The sequence below is a fragment of the Marmota marmota genome, unplaced genomic scaffold (genome assembly GCF_001458135.2).
Source record: "Marmota marmota marmota unplaced genomic scaffold, marMar, whole genome shotgun sequence".
Classification (NCBI taxonomy): Eukaryota; Metazoa; Chordata; class Mammalia; order Rodentia; family Sciuridae; genus Marmota; species Marmota marmota.
Genome location: NW_026000026.1, coordinates 41,020,683 through 41,044,506, shown reverse-complemented (window position 1 = coordinate 41,044,506; position 23,824 = coordinate 41,020,683). Strand labels below are relative to the sequence as shown.

General features: G+C 37.0%; 1 protein-coding gene across 6 annotated transcripts in view; it reads left to right on the top strand.

Moving 5' to 3' along the window:
- Positions 1–23,824, top strand: part of Kif16b (kinesin family member 16B) — a 302,607-nt gene that overhangs the window by 52,176 nt on the left and 226,607 nt on the right. For all 6 annotated transcript variants that reach the window (XM_048811331.1, XM_048811330.1, XM_048811329.1 and 3 more), the window contains exons 7-12: positions 1,929–2,071; positions 3,478–3,646; positions 3,829–3,960; positions 5,283–5,458; positions 11,657–11,722; positions 14,601–14,660. In XM_048811331.1, coding sequence (XP_048667288.1) covers positions 1,929–2,071; positions 3,478–3,646; positions 3,829–3,960; positions 5,283–5,458; positions 11,657–11,722; positions 14,601–14,660 — 746 coding nt within the window. The remainder of the gene's footprint in view (positions 1–1,928; positions 2,072–3,477; positions 3,647–3,828; positions 3,961–5,282; positions 5,459–11,656; positions 11,723–14,600; positions 14,661–23,824) is intronic.

The window sequence follows — 23,824 nt, the reverse complement described above, 5'->3', positions numbered from 1 at the left end:
CACCACTCAGCTACATCTCCAGCTCTGGGGATTTAGTTTTTAACAAATATACAAACATTGGAGGAGTATGGATTATTAGGTTTTCTGGGAGGAGAAAAAGTAAACTAGTGTCATACTTCAGATTTTACAGCAGGATAAATGGTAAATGGATCAAAGATTTATATGTAAAAATAATATAATAACTACAAGACACCATCGATTAATTTTTTTTCAGAAACTTGGAGGGGGAAGGCATTTAAAAATTTGAAAAATCCAGAAACCATAAAACAAATTTGTCAAATTTGAAATGGTAAAAAGTAAAAAACAATCAGAGACACTGTAAACACAGGAAAAAGCTAAATTACAAAATGGGGAAATATTTTTAATTCAGATTTCAGATAAAGCATTAATTTTCTTAATATATGAAGAGTACTTAAAGATCAATAAGGACAATCAAACAAGTAAAAGAATGTAAACAGATTATTTATAGAAATGGAAATACTGGTGATTTTTAAATAGCAAGAAAGAATGCTCACCCTCACTCATGATAGAAGAAAGTAAAATAAAAATACTTTGAGATGATATTTGTCACCCATCTTTGGCAGCTGTAAATGAGTCTGATAAGAGCATTGGGAGGGTATTGGAAGACAGCCTTTTTATACATCGCCACTGTTAGGTGTAAATTGCCCTTTGTGAAGGACAGTTTTGCAAAATGTATCAAAATTTCAAATGCCCTTTGTTTTAGCAATTCCATCTCTAAGAATTTATTTTGTGGAAACATTCCCACACATTTGAAAAGACCTATGTATGAGATTATTTGTAGTCACATTACTTGTAATTGAACACAATATGTAAACAACCTCTATAGTCTCAACAGGAGACTGGTTAAATTGCTTACAGTACATACTTCAGTGAAAGCTCTGAATCCTTAAAAATGAATGAGAAATCTCCTTAACTGATACAGAATATTGCTTTTGTTTTTTTTTTCAATGGTAGGGTCATGCACACGCTAGGCAGGCACTCCATCACTGACATGCACCCCCAGCCTCAGACTGTTCTTTATGTATCATTGCATTAAAAAAATGCAGGTTGCAAAATAATGTTTATGATATGCATTGTTTCTGAGGTGCTGGGGATTGAATCCAGAGCCTTGTACATGCTAGGCAAGCACACTATTACTTAGCTATAACTCCAGCCTCAGAATATTCTTTAATATATTTTCATTACATTAAGACAAGCAGGGTGAAAAATAATATTATGGTATACAATTTTCTTTCTTTTTTTGTGTGGCTTTCTCTGAGTTAAACCCAGGCCTCATGCATGCCAAGTGCCAGGGCCACCACTGAGCTACACCCCAAGCCAAGTATGCTCCCATTTGTATGAAGTGGGGGAAGTGGGTTTATTTACACACACACACACACACACACACACACACATACACACACTTGCCTACACACACACACAATTGCCTATACACATATGAGCTGTTTCTAGAAGGGTATGGAAGTACTGATAATATTTGTTTGCCTGACAGAAAAGGAAGGAGCTACAGCAGAGGAGTTGGAAGTATATGAATGTTCCCCCCTCTTCAAAAATATATATGTACACACATATATTTTAAATGCTTTAAAATGCTCAGATTTTATGTGAAGACAGTGCTTTTACATTTTTCTTCTTTGTGCTATTACTAATGCTAAGAGATTTATGTCAGTAGCTAACATCCTAAATACCCTATGTAATAGGTACACAATATAAGATGGGGTAATTGAGGCCCAGTGAGACTAACCAACTTGTCCAGCTCCTGAGTGCATTATATGCCACCCAACTGTAGAAACTGGTAAGGTCTTCAGATAGCTCAGCAGATTTGTTGACATGCATTATTTCATAGAAGGAAATTTTTTCAGTTACTATATAATGGGATTTCTTTACCTCCCTCTTTTTTCCCCCAGATTTATCCAAACATTTAGTACAGAATTATGGTGATGTGGAAGAACTTATGGATGCAGGAAATATCAATCGTACCACAGCAGCAACTGGGATGAATGATGTCAGTAGCAGGTCTCATGCCATCTTCACCATCAAGTTCACTCAGGTAAGGGCAGCTGTGGGGCCTGCTGGCTCCATCCCTGAGGACTTTACTTGCTGATTAGCACCAGCTGAGGACTGATCATTGTTGAACCAGGAACAACAGCAAGCAAAGGTGGCTGTCATTTTCTGGTTAATTAAAGTTGAACATGTGCTGTGCACCGAGTTTCTCCGTGGTTACAATCACAGTAATTTTCAATGTCCTGTTGTGTACCTGTAAGAAATATTTAGTAGGCTTCCATCATGTTCTAGACTTAAAAAGAAAAAAGAAACACACACACACACACACACACACACGAGCATTCCCAAAAACAAAACAAAAAAGAACACCTTGCTCTTTCCTGAATTAAGGAAAAGTTTTTGTTGTTTTGAGCTGTGTGGGAGATAATGAATTATGAGCCAGAGCCAGACCAGCTGGAGGCCAAGGTGAGTGAGTGCAGTGCATTATCACTCCATGGTGCTCACCCTACAGTGTTGATTATGATTATTAGAATGATATTAAAGGACAGCGAACATTTTAAGTACTAATATAAGAGTCATTATGATCAAGTGATGTAGAGCTCCTTGAACATGGGGAAATGATCAAACGTATATAGTTTAAAACTGAGGCCAGCAGAACACTTGAATCAAAATATGCAGGGTTCTCTTAGGGCTTAAGAATATGTTAGGAATTTGGTGATGTCTTCACCAACATGTCAGAAACAAAGGCAGCATTTTATTAATGAAGGGGATCACAGAGTAGCAAAATGAAAAGATTCTCTAAGGTTAGTCAGAATAACTCTCTTTATCTTTCCTTAGACCTTTGCTTTGATTTATAATAGTTTACTAGTTTTTCTCCTGATTTCTGATTAGTTAGGGTTATGGTTGTCTCTAGTTTTTAAGGGGTTTACATTTTTATCAAAAGTTTAGTTTTGCCTTTTGGTTCATAATGTAAAGCATAAATTAAAAGTCTTTGGAAAGATTAAATTTTGGTAAAATTAAACAAGGGATATAGTATTAATATTTCACATTAAAAATTGTGAAAATGTTTTATCAGATAATGATCAAATTATTTTTTACATAATTGTGTACATTTGTCATATTTTGGGGAGCTTTTGTGCTTGACATGCTGCAGATTGTAGAGGAGAATGGGCCTACTTTCATATTCTGCCACACTCTGATTCAGTGGGGCTCTGTTGAGAATGACAGTGATTTGAGCAATGAGATGGTTCCAGCAAGCTAAAGAATCACATATGGTAGACTTCTTGTATATGGAATTGGATTTTGGAAGTTTTTGTAATCCCAATAAGACAACAAAATGAAAAAAGATCTACCCTGAGAAGTTGCAATGAGAAGTGGAAATAATTAGAATTTGTATCACAAACATCAGGCCCCTTTGTATCTCTCCAATTTTACTTTCATATTTGACTACAGGCAAAATTTGATTCTGAAATGCCATGTGAAACCGTGAGTAAGATCCATTTAGTTGATCTTGCCGGAAGCGAGCGTGCAGATGCCACTGGTGCCACTGGGGTCAGGCTCAAAGAAGGGGGGAATATTAACAAATCTCTCGTGACTCTGGGAAACGTCATTTCTGCCTTAGGTAAGTTTATGCTCACCATTTGCCTCTTTTTCCTTGTGGTGCTGTATTAGCACAAAGCAGTTATGCTTTATGTTTGTCTTGCAAACAGAGGCAACATCCTCAAGGGTTTTTGAAACAAAATTAGAGGAAAAAATATTTTAGTAATTATCCTTTCTTTGTCCTTCTTTCCTTCCTCCCTTTAGCTGATTTATCTCAGGATGCAGCAAACTCTCTTGTAAAAAAGAAGCAAGTTTTTGTGCCTTACAGGGATTCTGTTTTGACTTGGTTGTTGAAAGATAGCCTTGGAGGAAACTCTAAAACCATCATGATTGCCAGTAAGAGTTTTCAGTTGTTTTTCTAAACATTCAGTATTTTCTGTGAATGAACTGTAAATATTTACGTTGGAAATGTCTCATTGGGTCTGTTGTGTTCACAACAGACACTAGTATGGCAATATGTAAATCAATGGATGTGTAACTGATGTGATTCTGCAACCTGTATATGGGGTAAAAATGAGAGCTCATAACCCACTTGAATCAAAGTGTGAAATATGATATATCAAGAACTATGTAATGTTTTGAACAGCCAACAATAAAAAAAAATGTGAAAAAAAAAAAAGAAATGTCTCATTGGGGTGTAATACCTTTTATATCTTAAAAAAGTAATGGTTTATCAATCTTGAAATTTATTTACTGTATCTAATATGTAATCTTATAGTATTAACTGTTATGTAGCCTGGCCATGTTATAGAAGTTGGGATATCATGCAGAAACTCTTAGTTTTTCTTTGCTTATAATACAATGCAGAAACTTTTAACTTCACTAACTCACAGAAGAAAATCATTTTTTACAATGGAAAAAATAATCCAACCTTGTATTTCTATTTAAAGCAGTAGATGCGACATTTGAAATTGAAAATTGAGAGAAAAATTCCAATATATATAACAAATAATGATAACAATAAAGAAGCTTATTTATTTTGTCTGATTAACTGAAAGAAGCAGAATAGAGAAAAATGCGTAGAAAGAGGGAATAATCATTTTCTTCTCCCCCTTCCTCTTTCTCTCCTTCCTTTCCCCTTCATATGTCCCTTACCCTACCAATTGCCAAGCATTAACTGCAGAGGCAAGGGATCTTACCTGGGTGTATAACTCCATGAATTTCACAGTCATCCTGACTTTAAGGTTTGGTGGGGGTGGGTTGGGATTAACCAAGTTTCCAGAAAGAAAGAATTAACTAGTCTATTGAATCATTTAAAAAATTATCATGCTCTAGTAGAATTTTTCCAGATGGTTGGCTTGACCAGAAATATTTAAAGTGTTTTAATTCCTGCTTAATTTTGAGAAGTTCAAAGAGTGTTAAAATCCTCTTTTTATATTTTCCACTGCCTTAACTGTGCTGGGGTGTCTCATCCTATTTTAAAGTTGGTTAGATGGCTGATTCTAGACTTGAGAAGAGCAAAATGACATTTAATTTGGTGTGGTGAACACCCTTTCCTATAAAATCTTAGATAATTTTTAATATTCATTACTATGGCAATGAATATTTAGTCTATCCAATGACCTGGGGTTAATCTGACTTTTAAATTACAAACCAACTTTGTGTTAAATGAAACATGGAGTGCTAGATAAATTATTTTTTGAATTCATTCTTCACAGCTATTTCACCTGCTGATGTCAATTATGGAGAAACCTTAAGTACTCTTCGATATGCAAATAGAGCCAAAAACATCATCAACAAGCCTACCATTAATGAGGATGCCAACGTCAAACTCATCCGTGAGCTGCGAGCTGAAATAGCCAGACTGAAAACACTGCTTGCTCAAGGGAATCAGGTTGGGTTTTTCTGAGATTTATGGATAATTTTCTTTGAGTAATGGCATCTATTTCTAGATCTTAATGAGACAATTATCTCATAGTATTGATTTGAGTAAATAAGTGCTAAGTAAAGCTTCGAATGAGTTAGCCAGTCTCTCCTTTACATCAACCTCCTATTGGACTTTGCATTCATTATGTGCTTCATATGTGAGATTTTATCCACTAAACCTGAAATGATTAACTATCTAATAGTTATCAATTATGGATGGAAATTTAGCATGCAATAGGATTAGCGGCATAATCTCCATTAGTGGAAAGAAATTGAGATGCTTAGAGTAATATTTAAAATTCTACCCATGCATTTTATGACCTTAAAATGTATTTTAGCAGAATGAAAGACTTGTTTGAACACCTTTCTGGAATCTCTGTTTCTTATCACCCGTCACAGAGGTGGATATAGTGATTCATTGACACGTGTGACATTATACCTGTCACCTGGCTGTATTGCCGTCCCTGGGGTCTTTATTGATTATTGAAATGACCTCACTTCAGGATCTTTTGGGTTTCTAGTGAAGAAGCCTTATCCCTTTTTTATTTTTATAGCAAACTTTCTTAAAGTCTGCAAAGCACACACATACAGAGTTACATTCTGTGGGCTGGGGACATAGCTCAGTTGTTAGAGTGCTTGCCTTACATGCACATGGCCCTGGCTTCAATCCCCTGAACCACCAAAAAAAAAACCAAAAAAACAACAAAAAAAAAACAGAGTTACATTCTGTGATGAATAGTGAGTTAAGTTCACGTGGGCTTAGATACTGCTGGGAAGAAAGGACACCCTTGAAAGAAAATCAAGAACAAGTTATATTGGAGTTAGAAATAAAGATATATTTCATCCCATTTTCTTAACCCCTGAATGTGTGTCTTCAGTACATCATTAAAAGAAATATTTTTCTTTAACTGCAAAGTGGTCTCCAGAGCAGTGTTTTCCATGTAGGAACATATAGCACTTGAAGCTCTTGACATCCCATACATAGCTTGATTTATGAAAATACTGCCAGGATGGAAAAGCTCACCAAGCTTCCTGTGTCCTGAAACACACCTGACAGCCCTATCCCACCTGATTAACCAGATAGGAATCATTCATTGTGCTTAAAAATATCTCCACACACATTTTACTTTATGATGTGAGCTTCGTGTGTGAAAGGAAGTTGTCAGAATCAATGGTACAGCTGCGTGTGATGTAAAAACTTACAACCTGAGCCACATATACTTTGTTACTGGGATCCCTTTTCAATGTTTTAAAAGCATTATTCCTCTCAAGTAAGCATTTAAAGATTATTTGATAGGATCAAAGTACTGTATGTCAAGGAAGTATTTGAAAAATTCTAGGTGTAACTTCTTGTACTTAAACATTTAAGAGAATGAAGGAAAAAAGGAGAGATCATCCTTTTAAACAAACAGAAAAAGTTTAATTTTTTAAAACATTCACACATTTTCTAAGGAATGTCTTGAGAGGTTTTGACATGCCGAAGTGGTGCCTTACATTTCATGCTCTACCCCAACTACTGATGTACTTGAGGGAGTATTTTTGTTACTGTTGTTTTGAGGCTGAGTATGGAATGGATGGAATGGTCTATTTTACATCACATTGAAGATAAATTCTTTGATATAAATTACATTGGAAATGGGAGTCCAATTAAAAGTTATTTATTATACTCTGAAGCTATAAATTATTGTGAGACAATCCAGGCTTACCCTAAAATAATTAAATTATATTATTTAAAAAAAAATAAGTACTTAAATACTCATTAAAAATCTCTATGAATATTTCTGAGGACATTGTTCTATTTGTACAGTATTCTATTTCAAGTGCTACTACTATGGTTCAATATTTCAGAATATCACTGAAATCAAAATTCTGTTCTATGGTTATTTATTTAAGCACAGCTAAATAAAAATTAGTTTCTGCTTTTAATAATTTTGCGTATTCGCTATTGCAAATGTCATGTATCAGTTTTAAAAGTATAATTTTATAAAATAATATGTTCTGGATGTATTGTATTTGCATCACCTACTACACTAGAAGGTGTACGTATGTTCAGTTTTAGTAGTTACGTAGAAACTGCCAAACAGTTTTTTAAAATGTTTATGCTAATTTATTCTCCACCATAAGTGTATGAAAATGGCAGTTTTAATTGCTATAGATCTTGCCAACATTTGTTATTGTCATTTTTCATTGCAACCATTCTGATAGACATATACCAGTGTCACAGAATGATTTTACCTTTGCACGTCTCAGATGATTAGTAATGAAAGTGGATATTGGGATATCCTTTTTTTATGAAGTTTTTGTTCTCTTTTATTACATTAATACATATTTTCACGTATTTCTGCTTTGAATTTGGCAGAGACAGAATGTCTCTTGACTCCCTCATCTCTCTTGTATATATTTGGAGACAAGTAAATTAAACAGTATAACAATGAAATAAACAACAAAAGTTAAACAGCAAAAAGTTGGTGGGAAAGAGAAGATGGAAGAACAACAAATTGCTCATTTTTGTAGCTGGAGCCAATGATAAATTTTAAATAATAGAAGTATCATTATGTAGAACTTTTAATATTGATACATCTGAGATAGGGTTACAAAGCAGAACTCAGTTATCTGTTGGTATAAGAACAGGCAAAGGGCTGGGTGTGGTAGCACATGCCTGTAATCCCAGTGATTTAGGAGGCTGAGGTAGGAGGATCACAAGTTTAAAGCCAGCCTCAGCAACTTAGTGAGGCCCTAAAAAATTTAGTGAAACCCTGTCTCAAATAAAAAGTAAAAAGAGATTGGGATGTGGCTTAGTGATAAAACACCCCTGGGATCCCCAGTGGCTGAATAGAATAGAGTAGAATAGAATAGAATGGAATAAAATACAGGCAAGGGCCTACCAGTTAATTCAAGGAGAAAGAAAGCAATGAGGAAAGAGAATATATGAGCTTAAAAAAAGATCACTTTGTCATGACAAATTCTCAAATAAAATGATATATGATGTCAACTTTCATAAAGGAAAAAAACAATGAAGCTATTGGAAATAACAGGAAACAGTGACACATATTTGCCACAGAAAGTTTCAACTCTTCTCAAGCTGTGAGAGCTCAGGTAGACAAAAGTAAGTGAAGATGTATATGTACATAATAGCATGAAGATTTCCTCTAATCCGTGTGATGCAAACCAGGAAAAAATGTTTCAGCTCATTCAACATAAGACTGATTTCCTTATTATGAAATGAACATCTAGAAAAGAATAAAAACAACCACAACCTAATAGAAAATTTAAGAAAGAATGTGAGCACAATTAACAGGAAAAAAAAAAGTTTCCAATGGTTTCCTGAACCTACAAAACATATGTTCAAAATACAATAGTGCAGTTGATTGTATAGTGTATTGGCAAGAGTGGGAGGCAAGAGGTGCTTAATTATGCTGTTGAGGGAGGCAATATTGCTGTATATTTGAGATAGCATCACTCTCAGTTTAATAACACATGAATTTAATCTAAATATTATTTAATCCTGAACATAGACACCTTGCATAGAAGAATTGACAGTGGTTTATGTTTGTTAGTTTTCTTTTGAAAGAACTTAAGTAGGTCTTCCTTTATACATGCTTCAAAATTTGTAAAAAAATTGGAAATACATATTTTCTAAAAGAGCTTTTGGTCATAATAGCCTTTGAGGCATATCACTCAGTTAGTGATTATCTACTAAGCTGATAATGAATTAGTAATGTTTCAGCTTTAGTTATAGATAAAAAAGTCCAATGGTGGATTCTGCAAAATTTGCCATATTATAAAGGGCTAATTTTTTAAAAAAATGTCAACCCTATATAAACAAAACAGGCTTGGTAATAATTTTAATTCATTTCTTAAATGAAAAGTATTTAATGAAGTACCTTCTGTGTGTAAGACAACCTGCTAGGTGCAACTGACACTTTGTAGTAACATTATAATAAAGCTTCTGTTTCATTCAAATTTGGAGGACGAATTTGACTAATAGGTTAACTTTCTGGCCTCATTCTCTGTCAATCTGATTAAAGTGGGATCCTAGCTTTATAATATGGGAATATCTCTAATTATAAAGACCCCATGTTAGGGAATTTTTTCAGGATTAGAATAACATATAATGCCAGCTGAGAAATCATAGCTTTAGATTTCCCTGGGGGCAGTGACTCCTGTAACAGGGTGTGTCCCTTGCCAGGACCCTGGAGGATGTACCAAGGAATGCTGGGTCCTGTGGTGCATGATTTTTAAACCACTGTGGGCCCCACACATGTCCATATGAAATGACCATCCCTCACATGTGAGTAAGTAGTTCAGAGGGTCAAAGATAACTGCTGCTGGATAGCTCTGTAGCGCTTAAGGATCTTAAGGATCTAGCTCACCAAGATCAACACCTAGGCTCCCCTGCTGGCCGGTTCTGCTTTCTGTTGAGTACACAGATGCCAATTGTGGCCCACAGTAGTCTTGTTAACTGAGGCCTCCTTTTGGGTGTTTTTTCTTTTTTTTTTTTTAAGAGAAAGAATTTTTAATATTTATTTTTTAGTTTTCGGGGACACAACATCTTTTTATTTTATTTTTATGTGGTGCTGAGGATCCAACCCAGCGCCCCGCGCATACCAGGCGAGTGCGCTACCGCTTGAGCCACATCCCCAGCCCCTTGTGGGTGTTTTTGTTTGTTTGAATAGAAATTGAAAAGTAAGTAGTCATGAAAACCATGCTGGAGACTCTGAAGAGGAGAGCTTCCCAATTGAAGATTCATATAGCCAGGCCTGTTGGCACATGACTGAGGAGGCTGAAGTAAGAGAACCCCAAGTTCAAGGCCAGCCTCAGTAATTTAGTGATACCATGTCTCAAAAAATAAAAAGGGCTCAGTGGTAAAGCACCCCTGAGTTCAATCCCTAGTATCCCTCCCACCCCCCCCAAAAAATCATACATATAGATGACTCACAGATTCCCTTTTCTAGGAATTTCTTGTGGTGATACAACCACATATACCTTAGGTGGTTGGTATAAGGTAGTTATTGTAGAGCATTGCTGATAAAGCAAAAGATTAGAAAAAACTGAATTTATATTAATAAGAGGGTACTTACTTAAGTTATAGAATGTCCATACAATAGAAAACTATACAATGGAATTGGAATTGTTAAAAAATGCTGGGTATAATGGCACATATCTGTAATCCTAGTGACTCAGGAGGCTGAGGTAGGAGGATCGAAATTTCAAAGCCAGCCTCAGCAACTTAGCAAGACCCTAAGCAACTTAGCCAGACAGTGTCTCAAAATAAAAATAAAAGCAGGCTGGGGATATGGCTCAGTGGTTAAGTGCCCCTAGGTTCAATCCCTGTAATAAACAAACACAACAAATACAGGCTTTCATATAACCAGAATAAACAGTAGGTGTTTATACTAAATTGAGAAAAGAGATTGTGGATGGGTGGGGCAGGAAACTCCCTTTCTGTTTTCTTCCTGTCACATTTTAAGAAGTGAGGAAGATATATAGGATAGGGAGCTCTGTGTTCCTAATACTCAGGTCACAGCTGACATGTTGGGAGCTCAGATGAGGCCCCAGCCTGCTTCTGTTTTTCTCTCCTGTCTGTCTGTCCGTCCCTCCCCAGTTCTTACCTGATTTTGGTGTTTATCATTCTCATTGTCAATCTTCACACTTCTGCAACACAGATAAGGAAATGGCTAGAGACTGTAGTGTAGCCATGACATACATTGAATACTATTTAGCAGTGAAAATAAATAAGTTTTTATCGCATATTTCAACATGCATGGACCTCAGGAGCTTGTGGTTGAACAAAACTTTGGCATCTTTCTTTTTGAATTTTGTATTTTGCATGTTCAAACAGACAAATCCTTAAAATCTAGGAATTTAGATTGTATTTTATTTTGGTAAAATGTCTCTGTTGCACTTTTGCTTTGTATTGCAAATACACATTTTTCCAGGGTGCCATGACTTTGGTTATTATGAGATATGTATCCCCTGGATTAGAGTTTTGGTGGTAAATGACGCTTTTTTTTTTTTTTGAGGAGGAGGTATGGCATCACTTTTAACTAATATCTCATGTTTTTTTGTGGAAGTTTTTGATCATTTACTATATTCTTGGAATAATTCTTCTAGTATGTTACTGCTGTTTATTAACTGCTGATGTCTTTTGTGGTTTAAATTTTAGATTGCCCTCTTAGACTCCCCTACAGCTTTAAGTATGGAGGAAAAACTTCAGCAGAATGAAGCAAGAGTAAGTGATAACTTATGCTATATTTTTTAAGTCCATGCTTTCTAGTACTTACTTTCCTTCTTCATTACACTATATTTCCCCAACCCCAATCCTGTGATCATTTTTAAAGATGCACAATAGTTGCCTTTTTATGTATTGCATACTTTTCTCTGTGATTTAGTAAATAGGATTTCTGTGGCACATGATGGTCAACTGAGATTAAGTGCACATGCTGGCCTTCCTGACAAAGCAGTAAGACCACTCAGGCCATCTGAACAGGCAGGAGTCCCTGGTGGAGGGAGGCGGAGCTCAACATTCATGAAATAGATGAAACAGCAGTGGTCTTCTCAACTTCACAATGGGCACTGCTTTGCTTTTGGTCATTTCTTTACTTTGTTTCCACTGGATGTCCAGCACATGTTTAATTAAGCTGGCTGAGAGTCGAAGCGTTGCAGTGAGTGACCAGAAGAGAGAGCAGCTCTCAGGGGACGAGGCAGGCTGCAGCCAACACTTGTGGGCTGGTGCTTTTTGGAAACCAGTTTCACGGCTGACCTTGTTCTATGCTTTTTTTTTTTGTTGTTGTTTTAAAAAATAACACCCTCTGGGAAAAGAGAAACAGACATTAAGAACAATCTTTGGAATGGATTTTCTTCCTAATGCTGAATGATTAAAACAGACTGAGAAAAATAATTGGATTCTGTTGGTAAAAACCCAAGAATACACAATATGGAAGATATAAATTGGGTTGTACTTAGAAACTTGTTGACACTTCCCTGGGTAATTATGTTGGTTAATAAGCTGATAATAGCGGTAGTAAAAACATTATTTTTTAATCCCTGTTTTTCTCATGAAAATGTGTATTTTAGTGCTTCAGGTTCTAATTTTGAATGCTATGAAATGTCTGGATAGAGTCTTAAATTGTCTCTCAATTATAGTTTCTAGAATACCTGGTAAGCTAATAGAAAACAATAAACATTTTAATTTGAATGCATTACACATGCTGTGACAGAAATGACTGCCTATGTTGTTCGTAACATTTTTGAAGCCTTTGTCGAGTTTTTTGCTGACCTTTTTTAATTGTTTGCCATCTGCTTGGCTATAAATCTCATCACCTGATCACATTGTTAGTGGTGATATCACACATTTGCATTTTTTATTAATGTTTTAAATGACTATTTGATTTAAATATAATGAAAAGATAATTCCAAGCCATCTTTTAAAACTTTTTTTTTTTTTAAGGCTAGAATTACTTGATTGAATTTGGAAAGGATTGATTGGTTTGCTTTTCTGCAGTGAGAATATATCTGTTGGTGAAATGCAGAATCATTTGTTTTGAATGCTTTGTGTTCTCAGGTTAATTGCCAGTGAGAATCTCTGGTTAGTATAAATTAGTAAACTCAACATATCAGGCTATTCCTTTTCTGTAGGAAGAGGATACCAAGAATATTCCTCTCTGAAAGTTTTTTTTTTTTTTTTTTTTTCAAAACAAAATACCCTAAAATCTTCATGGTTTTTATTACTGTTGTGAATCTGGGGTTGGTATCAGTGAAGGATCAGACAAATCAACATTGCCTTTTCATAGCTTTAGGGATGAGCAAAAAGTGAAACTAGAAAGATTCTTCCACTTCTGTTTCTTTTATTTTTCACCAAGAAGATGGTAGAGTTTGTCACCAATAACTAGTAAAAGAAGAAACATTATTTTAAAAAATGTAACCCCCACAGTCTTACTTGAGGTAAACTGAGGAGTAAAATGAATGGCCTCTGAATGATTGAGTGTAGGTGGGTGAGGTTTGGTTTTCTTCTTGGATAAACCATCAATTTTGATCCTCCAGTTCTTGTTAGCACCACCTTTTCTTTCCTTAAGTTTGCTGACAGGAATGCCCTTTCCAAGTAGTACTTCATGGCTGCTTACACCCTCACTTGTTTTAGCAGTGAGAGTGAAGGCAGATGTATTTTATGGGTCCATGTGTCCTGGTTAAGTGGGGTGGCTCACTGGAGGGAAGACCAGGAGGTTTATGTAGTGAGGTGTCTGCCTCTGGGAGAAAGGAGGGGAGGCAGGAGTGACACTGGCACAGAAAGGAAGAGGTCCTAAGAGGATGACTCCCCTTTCCGAAGGCTCTCTTTTATCCTAGGTCTATTCCTATTCACAGAACACATTTTTTATTCATTTTTTTCCTCCTCCACTCAATTCAGGTATCACTTTTTCCTTCCTAATGAATTAATCATTAGGATCATCTGAAATTTTTTCTGGAACTAGTAGGAAATGTCCTCTAATTTTGAAAAACAATTTCTCCATGATCAACAATGGGAATGTTTTCTTCCCAAAGATATAGCAGAGTGGAAAGAAGCTGCTTTTTATCAAAAGATCTTTTCTTTCACTAATAGAGTCAATTAAAGTACCACCTTTTTTTTTTTATAAGATAGAATGAGATTTTTAAACCCCATTAATTAGCTACAAAAGCACATTATCTCCTAAAAGAAAATGCAACATCCAAGGTGATTTAATCACTACATCTAATTAGAAAGAAAAGTAAATCACTATTTCTTAGGACCCAAAGTATAGTCAGGAAAAATTAACCCATTTAATGGGACATTGTCATCCTTGAACTTGTGATTTTGGTTAATAATCCACAGAAACAGCTTTAGTTAATGTGCCAGGAAAGACTGTTGTAAAATTCTAGGCAACTTGATTGACAATTTCTGTCAGTTTTTTCCTTTGCCAAAATGTAGGTTGTAGGATGAGATCAGCTTGTTTGACTTATATTTGGTGATATAGCTTTTGTAGAAATTGCTAGCTCATTTAAAAAATAATACTTTATCTCTGCATAAGTTCTAAGAATTTGGAAGCTTTCTATAAGAAAATCTTATTAATTATTAAAAATAACCACTTTCTTTTTAGGTTCAAGAATTGACCAAGGAATGGACCAATAAGTGGAATGAAACCCAAAATATTTTGAAAGTAAGGACTATAAAAAGGTGTTTTAGTCTTACTGTGTTGGCTTAAGTATGTAAACCTTTTTTTTTTTTACCCCCCTTTTCATACCTGGCAGTTTTGTGTTTTGCTTAAGGTAAAGTCAGTGGAGCCAATTAGTGACTATGTTTGGTTGATTTTGAAGAATTGGGAAAGTAAGTAGTTTATTAGACATTAAAGCTGTATGTTTTAACATGCACAGATTATGTTGATATTTAAGATATTTACTTTTACTTGACTCTTTTTATTCTTTAGGGGCACTCACATTGTTTTTCTGCTTTTGCCAAAGTCAATATATTAAATTAAAAATATACTTTCCTTGACAACATTGTAGAGTATGTTTGCGTGTGTCATGACTAAATTTCAGAAATTTCTAAACTAGTAATGTCTTATCAAAATGTTTTTCATGTGTCTCAAGGACTAGACTGTGTGATGGTATGCATTTCTGGCAGGACTTACTGTGAAAATTCTTAGAGGCCTCCGTTTTTCATGGTTGGTGCTTCAAAATACTAGTTTCTTTATGTTTTTGTATTTTTGCCGGCTTGGGTATAAAATCTCTGACACGTATTGAGGGCCAGTAACACCAGGTTTGAAGTTCAGGTTAAAATTTTGTGCACTGATGGCATCTGCCTGACTTTAGCACAAGGGAAGGCAGTTCAGAGGCCATTGAATCTGAGTTTTTTGTTCATTTGTTTCTTTGTTTTGAGGTCTGTTGAAGTAGGACTATCTCAAGAGTTAAACCTTTATCTAATGTTGACAAGTCTAGATAGATGAGGCTTAACTGACTGTCTGGGCAGAACCCTAACTTGGATCCCTATCACATCAAAATGGCGCATCCAATCACTGGTTCATGGAGGCAGACTTTTGACAGTCTGGATTAGAAATTAAGTTCTGTCTGTATCTAACAACTGTCTCAAAGAGCAGAGCCAGCATTATACTTCATAAAGATCTTGGGAATCGGGGATAATAAGAGTGTTTTTCATGAGGTCAGAGGTTGTGCCCAAATTTCAAATGGTAGCAGGTTGTGATGATCCTGGTAATTTTCTTATCAGTTTCAGGAAGCAGTGTACCAAGTAAGAATTTTCACATTCAAATTTCCTTCTTTCTCCTTATTATGATAAGAATGTTGTACTATTTTGTACAGAAGATGTATACTGTACTTCTGCAACATTTCCTTTTTCAGATTATATGTATGTATTTTTATATATATATAGCCCTGCATCAACCCTGGGCTTTTGGGCCTTGCCTGTGTTAGGAAAGTCCTCTGATTTACTGATTTACACCTTAGCCCAGGTTTGTTGAGAGATTTTAGTGCGTGAAACCAAACAAAGACTTCACTCACATTTCAGAATAGATATGTATGGAATAAACACTTTTAAAGAGGTACAATATTTTTTTGATGTTACATCTACTCTTAAGAGATTGTGTTGTAGCTCCTGAAGCCCCAGTTCTTTGAACTTTCATTGTATAATGTATTTTTCCCCAGAAAATTTGCCAAGGAGGGAGGAATAATATCTCCATTTAAGGAAGAAAGAAATTATCACTAGTCAGCTATTTGAAAAGTCATTGTTGTATGCAGTGCCCAGTAACACCAGAAGCACTGTAGCAATAAATTGAAAGATATAAGCTTGATCTGCTGCTGCTGCTTCAGTGTCTCCTTTGACACTATAGGGTTTTCTTTCTTTTTTCTGTGTGTGTGTGTGTGTGTGTGTGTGTTGCTAGAGCTCAAACCCAGGGCCTTGCACAAGCTAGGCAAGTGCTCTACCACTGAACTACATTCCCATTTACTGTAGTAATATACTGGGTTTTATAATGGCCCTGCAAAATTTTATTTTGAAAGTCACAATGGTGAAACCTCTGAACTTTTTCTTAGGCTTTTTTTTTTTTTTTCCTTATAAGGTGATTCTGGGCCAGAAGCTAAATCTTCCTTTAATTCCAATCCAATTTTTCCTAAATCTAATTATATTTATTTTTAAAAAGATTTTTCAGATGAGAAGGAAAAATATGATACATGTTAGGTGTGAAAGGTTAGGAGGAAGGCAAATGCTATTTCGTGATTTTTTCCTTCTCTCGACCTTGCAAGCCTGTTTTAGATTTCTCTGCTGGTATTTGTGCTTTAAATCTATAGTCGTTTCTGCTCACCTTTGGTACTTTAAGGGTTGTCTTCATCTCTTATTGGAAGACTGTACATGCAGGCTGGAGTGAAGAAGAGGAGAATTTGAATGTTTTCATTGAAAACTTTCTTTGGAATTGATTGCAATTCCATGGGTATATATCTGTTTGGCTTGTGTAATCCTCTCCTGTATTTCTGCTGTGTTTCATCATAATACAGAGTACTGCATGAAATTCATCTCAAATCAGTGGCAATGATCTTTATTGTATATTTACATTGCCTGTTTTTATAAGTCTTGAGATTTAACATGTATCATTTGCAGTAGCTTTAGAAACATAGGGATCTTCCCTCCCCCCATGTAGGGGGAGGAGTCTAAGCTCAGTGTGTTGGGCGAAGACACCCTTAAATCTGAATTACTCTTGAAAGCCCCTTAAATTTGCCTGGACATCACTGTATCCTTAGCTCTTAGGTGCTCAAGTCAGGAGTATTTTTGTTCCCTTCTTTCTACATCCAATCTGTGGTTTCTCTTGTTCTAGATAAGTAAAATCCAAAATATTGTTGCATGAGGGTGGAGGGACAGTGACAGACCTCTAGGTGCATGTGTGCTCTGACAAAAGGTGCTGACTGTTTTAGCAGAGCAACATGATGATAGAAGCTGGAACCTGAGCTTTGATCTATGGAACTCAGAACATGGATCTTAGGCTATTTCCTTTCTGATTCACTGAGCTGTATCATTCATCTATAAATGTCATATACCTTGGTTCCCAGCTTGGAAATCATGGTGGATGGCAACCTCTTTGTTATATCCAAGTTAGCAGGGTAAGAGATGATAAAATCTTCAGCATTATTTTGAAAGTAGTTGACAGCAGAACATGTATTTTACTTAAAGAGGCAGGTCCTAGGCCAATAGGTAATGAGGGAGAGTTCTCTTACTGTGCTCGACATCTCCTCCCTTTCTATCCCTGTAATCCACCTTCCTCATTTTCATTAATCTTCATTTTCTGAAGTTCATGTTCCCTTGTTGGATCTTAAAGGCAGGTGTCTCCTGTTCAGTTTCATCTGAGCAGTCCTGTCATGGTTCTCTCTTCATCTCAACCTGCTGGGTGACATGCTGGTTGCTGAGTGCAGTAGGGAATTGGATTTCTTGGAGTCCCTTAGCTTTTGCTGGTGTTGCTTTGTCACTAGGGATACTTTTGCCTTTCTGTGCTTCTGTCAGAATCTACCTCGAGGCCCATTGATCACCCCTTCTCTCCTCTCCCTTGCTTCTCAGGATAAATATTGCTTTCTTCTGTACTTTTATGGCATCTGCTTTTATATCTGGCATAGTGCTCATCATCATTTGAGTTAGGCAGTATTGGTTTCTGTCTCTTGCTGCCAACACGTCCATAACAGAAAAGAAGAGCAGGAGCTGGCCCTGGACTGCATCTCTTCATCATTCTCTGAGCCAACTTCTATGGCTCTGCTTCAAACTTAGCAGGCACACATTGGAAATTTACAGGATTAAACAGTAGCAGTAAACAAAAAGTAAATTGTATTAATCTGCTCAGACTGCCATAACAAAATACCATAGACTGTATGGCTTAAACATCAGAAATTCATTTGCTCACTGATCTGGAGGCTAGAAGTCCAAGATCAAGACGTTGGCATGGTTGGTTTCTCCTGAGGCGGCTTCTCCTTGGCCTGCAGATGGCTACCTCCTCATGTCCTCACGTGACCTGCTCTGTGTGTCTGCATCCCAGTCTCCTTCTGTGTATCCTAATCACCTCTTATAATGGCAACAGTCACTCTGGATTAGGGCTCACCCTAATGGCCTCATTTCAACTTAATCATCTTAGTCAATTAATTTTAACTTATTATAGGTCCAGTCTTTAAATACAGTTACATTGTGAGGTACTAGGGTTTAGAGCTTCACCATGTATTTTGGTCTGAAATAATTCAGCCCTAACCTAACCTTGAACTCTACAGATCTGGTGACCTTGTGGGCAACACACCATGAAATATTGTGTGGGGAGCATTTCTACCCTAGTGATGCTTCTGTATACACCATCCCATTTTTCTCGTTTATATTTGAAAATTTCATATATGACTGCATATTTTTATTCTTGAGAGAATTATGGTTAAATTCCTTTTGATAATAGCACTGTCCTTCACGTAGATCAGTTAGATCCTTGTCTGTTCAAAGTGTGGCTTCTGGATCAGCATCCTTAGCACCACCTTGGAGCTGTTTAGAAATGCAAACTCTGGGTCCCCACTCCAAACTTCCTGGGGCAGAATCTGCATTTCAGAAAGGTCTCCAGGTGATGCATCTGTTACTTCAGGTTTGAGTGCTAACTCAGATGTCCCTGGGAAAGGTAGAGCCATTCTTCCCCTTCTTTTGCTCTGCCCTGTGCTGTGGGGGCTGACTCTTATGGGCTGCCCTTTCTTAGGGTCCTATGAATCTCCCTTTGGGAGATTGGAGAAAACAACCAGATCCCTCCCCTCTGGCCTCGTACACAATCTTCAGTGGCAGGTGCCTGTCTTCTCCATGGCCCTAGTTCCTGCCAGCAAGGAGTGATTGTGGCACTTACAGTTCTGCCTGGTGACTTAGACCTGATCTCCAGAAACATTTTCTTTCTTTGCCCCTCATCTGATGGTGGTACTGACTCTCTGTTGTGTGTGTGTGTGTGTGTGTGTGTGTGTGGCCTCCTTGTCCCAGAATGCTTTCCAGCTCTTTCTTTAGCTGAGCATCTAGTTCCCTGTTTTGAAGTCCCTTAGGTTTAAATACTGAATGGTTTCAATTTCGTGAGACCTTGTCTGATGCCTGTGGTGCTCCACATCTGCTCTCTCGACTGTGCTGCCGGCCCTCTGGTGTGTTCACATGCTCTTCTTCTCTTTTTGTGTCAGTCTTTCTGGTCTTCTCAGCATGCTGTCCCAGAGTGACTTCCCTCATGGTTAAATTTGTCTTCCACTGTGGTGACTCTCTTGGGACATGGAAGTTAATGTTGTGATAAATCCAACTTCTACAAGCCTTGGCTTCCAGGGCCTTTGCTTTGGTTCTCGTTTGGCATAGTCATGATGTTGTTCTGATTGCTTACTGTAGGAAGTGATGTATGAAGAGACTGCTAAGCACCCCTCCCACATACCTTTCAGCTTGACTTTTTACAAATCTTGATGTTTTATTGCTGATGAATTTTTTAAATGATCCTTTAAAAGGAAGAATTCCAAAATTCTTTCTCTATTCCCACTATCTCTTATTCTACTGCCACATTTATGCCTCTTTCTGGTTTATCTGCTTTGTACACATTTCATTTTCTCTGTTCCAGCGTTTTATAGATGGTTAAAGAAAAATGCCCAAGGTGTGTTATCTGACTTCCAAAGAACTCCTTGAGCTCTGTGCTTCAAAATAAATCACAGACGGTTAGGACTGTAGCATAAAGCTGGCAGCCACCTGACAGATGGTGTGGCTGAAGGGAAAATGGCCCCTATGAGTGTCTGTCCAGAGCAGAGCTGCATTGTAGTGCTTGTGGCCCCATGAGTGCTCTCATTTTGAATCCCTCCAGCTTTGGTTGTTCTTCTCACTTTAATAAACAGGGTCTCTTTTCTTGCTAAAAACATAGCCTTGGATTGCTCCAGCATCTGTCTGGTCTTTTTGTGTGTTTTTATTGCCCTGCACAGGGCTTTTGACTGTATCAGGGAGGGATGACACACAGAAACCATAAGCCATAGACATCCAAGGAGAAGGTTTCCTTGGAAAGTGAGCTACTTGAATGAGTGTAAGTTGAACTGAAGCTGTTTCCTTCAGATTTTAATTAAATGCAATTATTACATATCTTACACACAGTAAACAACTAGTGTGTGTTGAACTGAATTTGGAGGACAGAGCATCTGTGAACTCACATCATGATGGGATCCTAATGCAAATGATTTAGATTTAAATTACTCTGGCATCTTGGTATTCCTTCTCTGGAAAAATAGAAAGGCAGAGTACTACAAGTCTACGGCAGGGATGGATAACACATTGATGGAAGAGAACCTTTTATTCTTTCAGAATGTTTTAACTAACAAGAACTATAATAAAATGAAATTGGAATCCTTTCCTGGCTTAAGATTTTCTGAGTTTAAATTTCATGGAGAGGCATGCTATCAACCAACTTATTTCTGTTTTATGATAGAATCAATCAGCTGAACTTTTTGTCTGTGGAAGATTATGGCAACCTATAAAAAGATTTTTTTTCCCTGGCTGTCTGCAGTTTTCCATTTTGTGGAGAGGACGTGTATTGGGGAACGTAATGGATTTGGAAGCAGTACTAATAACTGGGGCTGTTGCTCAGCAGGCTCATGATGGGTTAGGTTTGTAGAACAAGTTTCCTATGGTCCTCAGGATTCCTGCTGCCCTAGGCTTTGAATCTTCTGGTTCTGGAAAATCTACAAACAAAGCCTGGGGAAGACAACATTGTGTGTGTGTGTGTGTGTGTGTGTGTGTGTGTGTGATATCTCCCTTTTAAATACTGTTAATCTTGAGCTCTCGTTGGTTTAAGAATTGAATCTGGAGATAGTTCTCTGGTAAGAATTTATTAATGATTACCGGTTTCCCCCCATTTTGGATCTAGGATGAGGCAGCTGTTTCTGCCATGGGTTATAAGTTTTGTCATCAATAACTGTTCGTGCATTTGTTGATTGAAAATTTTGACCTCAGGCAGTCACATGTATTGCTTATATATGGTTTTTGCCATTTCAAAAATGCAAAGTACAACTATGTGTGACATAATGACAGGTACACGTTCTGAGAACTACGTGGTTAAGTCCTTTCAACATTGTGCTAGCATCATAGCACAAACTATGACGGAACATCACTGCAGGATAATGTGGCCACTTTCATGTGTTCAGTCCGTCATTGGCGAAAGCATTGTTAGGCCTCACAGGATTGTGTGGTTCATTCGTCTACATGAAGACAGTGCTTTAACTTTGCAAGCTTTCAGTCACACAAGAGATTGGTTGCAGTGGGAATTACGTTAGTCAGTGTTCTTTCTCCTTTGGTTTTCATTCATTCTAGTTCAACACCTGCTTATTAGTGCAGGCCATGTGTAAGTTGTGCCTTTAGGAACTCATTAACTTCCTATTGCTGAATTTCTGTAAACTTTTCTCCATCCCTTCTTTCCTTCCTTACTTCCCCTCCTTCCTTGAGCACATGTTTATCAGGAACATCTTACTTATTATACATTGTTCTAGTTACTGAGTATACCTGATGAGCAAAGTAAAAAGTCCCTGTCTTTGTGGAGATTACATTCTAATGCTAAAAGACATTTCCCCACTATTGTTTTTTTTTTTTTAAACTCTCATAGTCTTCTGTTGTCTTGTTTCTTCTCTCATCTTCTAATTTTTAATAGAACAGGCCTAAAATAATTTATTAAATAAAACAATGTAGTTCAGCTACCATATTCTTTGGAGTTTGAGACCTCAGAGTTTATCAAATCAGTAAGTCTTATTTTCAGTTCCAGTTTTTTTTTTTTAAATTTTGGTTTATGTAAAAAGATAATTTAGGCTAAACAGATATTAAGTACAAATGTGTATACCTGTGCATGCACACATGCATACACACACACACACACACACACACCACTCTGAAAAGTCCCTTTACCGTACTAAGCATTTTATAGATTTATAGCCACTAGCATATAAACTCCATGAAGACACAAGTTTTGTTTTATTCAGTGCTCACTCAGAAAATCTGAACACTGGTGGTTGATTGGTTATAAAGTCCCTGTATAGTACTAGAGAAGTTTTTGGGGAATGGGTTCATATATGTAATGTGAATGACAGGCATTCCTGGAGAGTGGCGGGGAGGCCATGTTTGCCCCTTCATGTTGTGTTATAGCTGTCCCATGCTTGTTATTTTCTCCATTAGATTGTAAACTCCTTGGGATCAGGACCTATGTTTTGCTTATATTTTTATGTCTCATAAATTCTACTGTCTTGTATAATGATACTTCTTAAATAAAAAGTGTTCAGTGAATAATTGTTGAAGTCAGTAGTGTCCTTCTATTTCTGAGAAGTTTAAGGACAAGTTTGAAGACTTGCTGCCTAACAAATGGCCCTAAAGCCTAATGGCTTTAAACAGGCTGTTGTTATTTTTTATGACATTGTGGTCTAGGCTTGCTCAGCAGCTTTCTGATGCCCTCCTTCTTTCCCTGGAGTTGGATGGTTCCAGATGGCTTCACTCACATGGCTGGTGGTTGGCTCATTGTCGACTGGGGATGATTTGGCCTTGTGTTTCTCATCCACAGGTTTGACATGGTGGTCTCAGGGTCCTAAGAACTGCAAGAGAGGATAAGTCTGTCTAAGCACTTTTTAAGTTCTTACTCCATTTCATTTGCTAATATCTCATTGCCTAAAGCTAGTCCTATGACTAAAACCAGAGTAAGGTGGGAGGGGATTCTTGCCATTTTTGCAAAAGAAATCTCCCATAAGCATCTTTTTCCCCCCTCTATTCTCCTTATCTCTTGACCGTTTCATCCATACCAGAGGTTTTCAACTATATGTGTTGAGTGTGTGCTCCTGTCATCTACAGATGAGAGTATTAAAAGGAGGGAGGATTTGTGGAGGGGATGTAATACACATGACTTGAGAGAGGGTTATTTGATACCAGTTGTCTCCTTGCTTTAATCTTCAGACTAGTGTGGATGACCTTGTATCTCTCTCAACAAAAGTCATTGACAATAACCCCCTGCTCTCCTGTGCAAGGCGCTTTATCTTTTTTTAGTGCCTTCACACATACTATCTCATTGGCTCTTTCTTGATCTTAAGGCAAGAAAAAAAAAAAGGATGTTACTGCACTTTCTATAGTATGCAGCTGTTAATTTGTCAACCTCTCATTAAAGTTCAACTCTGGCTGTTAATTTCTACCAAACTATATGTTCTCCCTTTTCTAAAGTTCTGTTCTTGCAACTGTTTTTTTAAGATGAAAGGCAATGTAATAAACAAAGTTCATTGTTTTCTGCAACTGGGACTTGATAATTAACAGGGGAGATGGCTGTCAGCACTATAGCACTTGGTAGGGTCA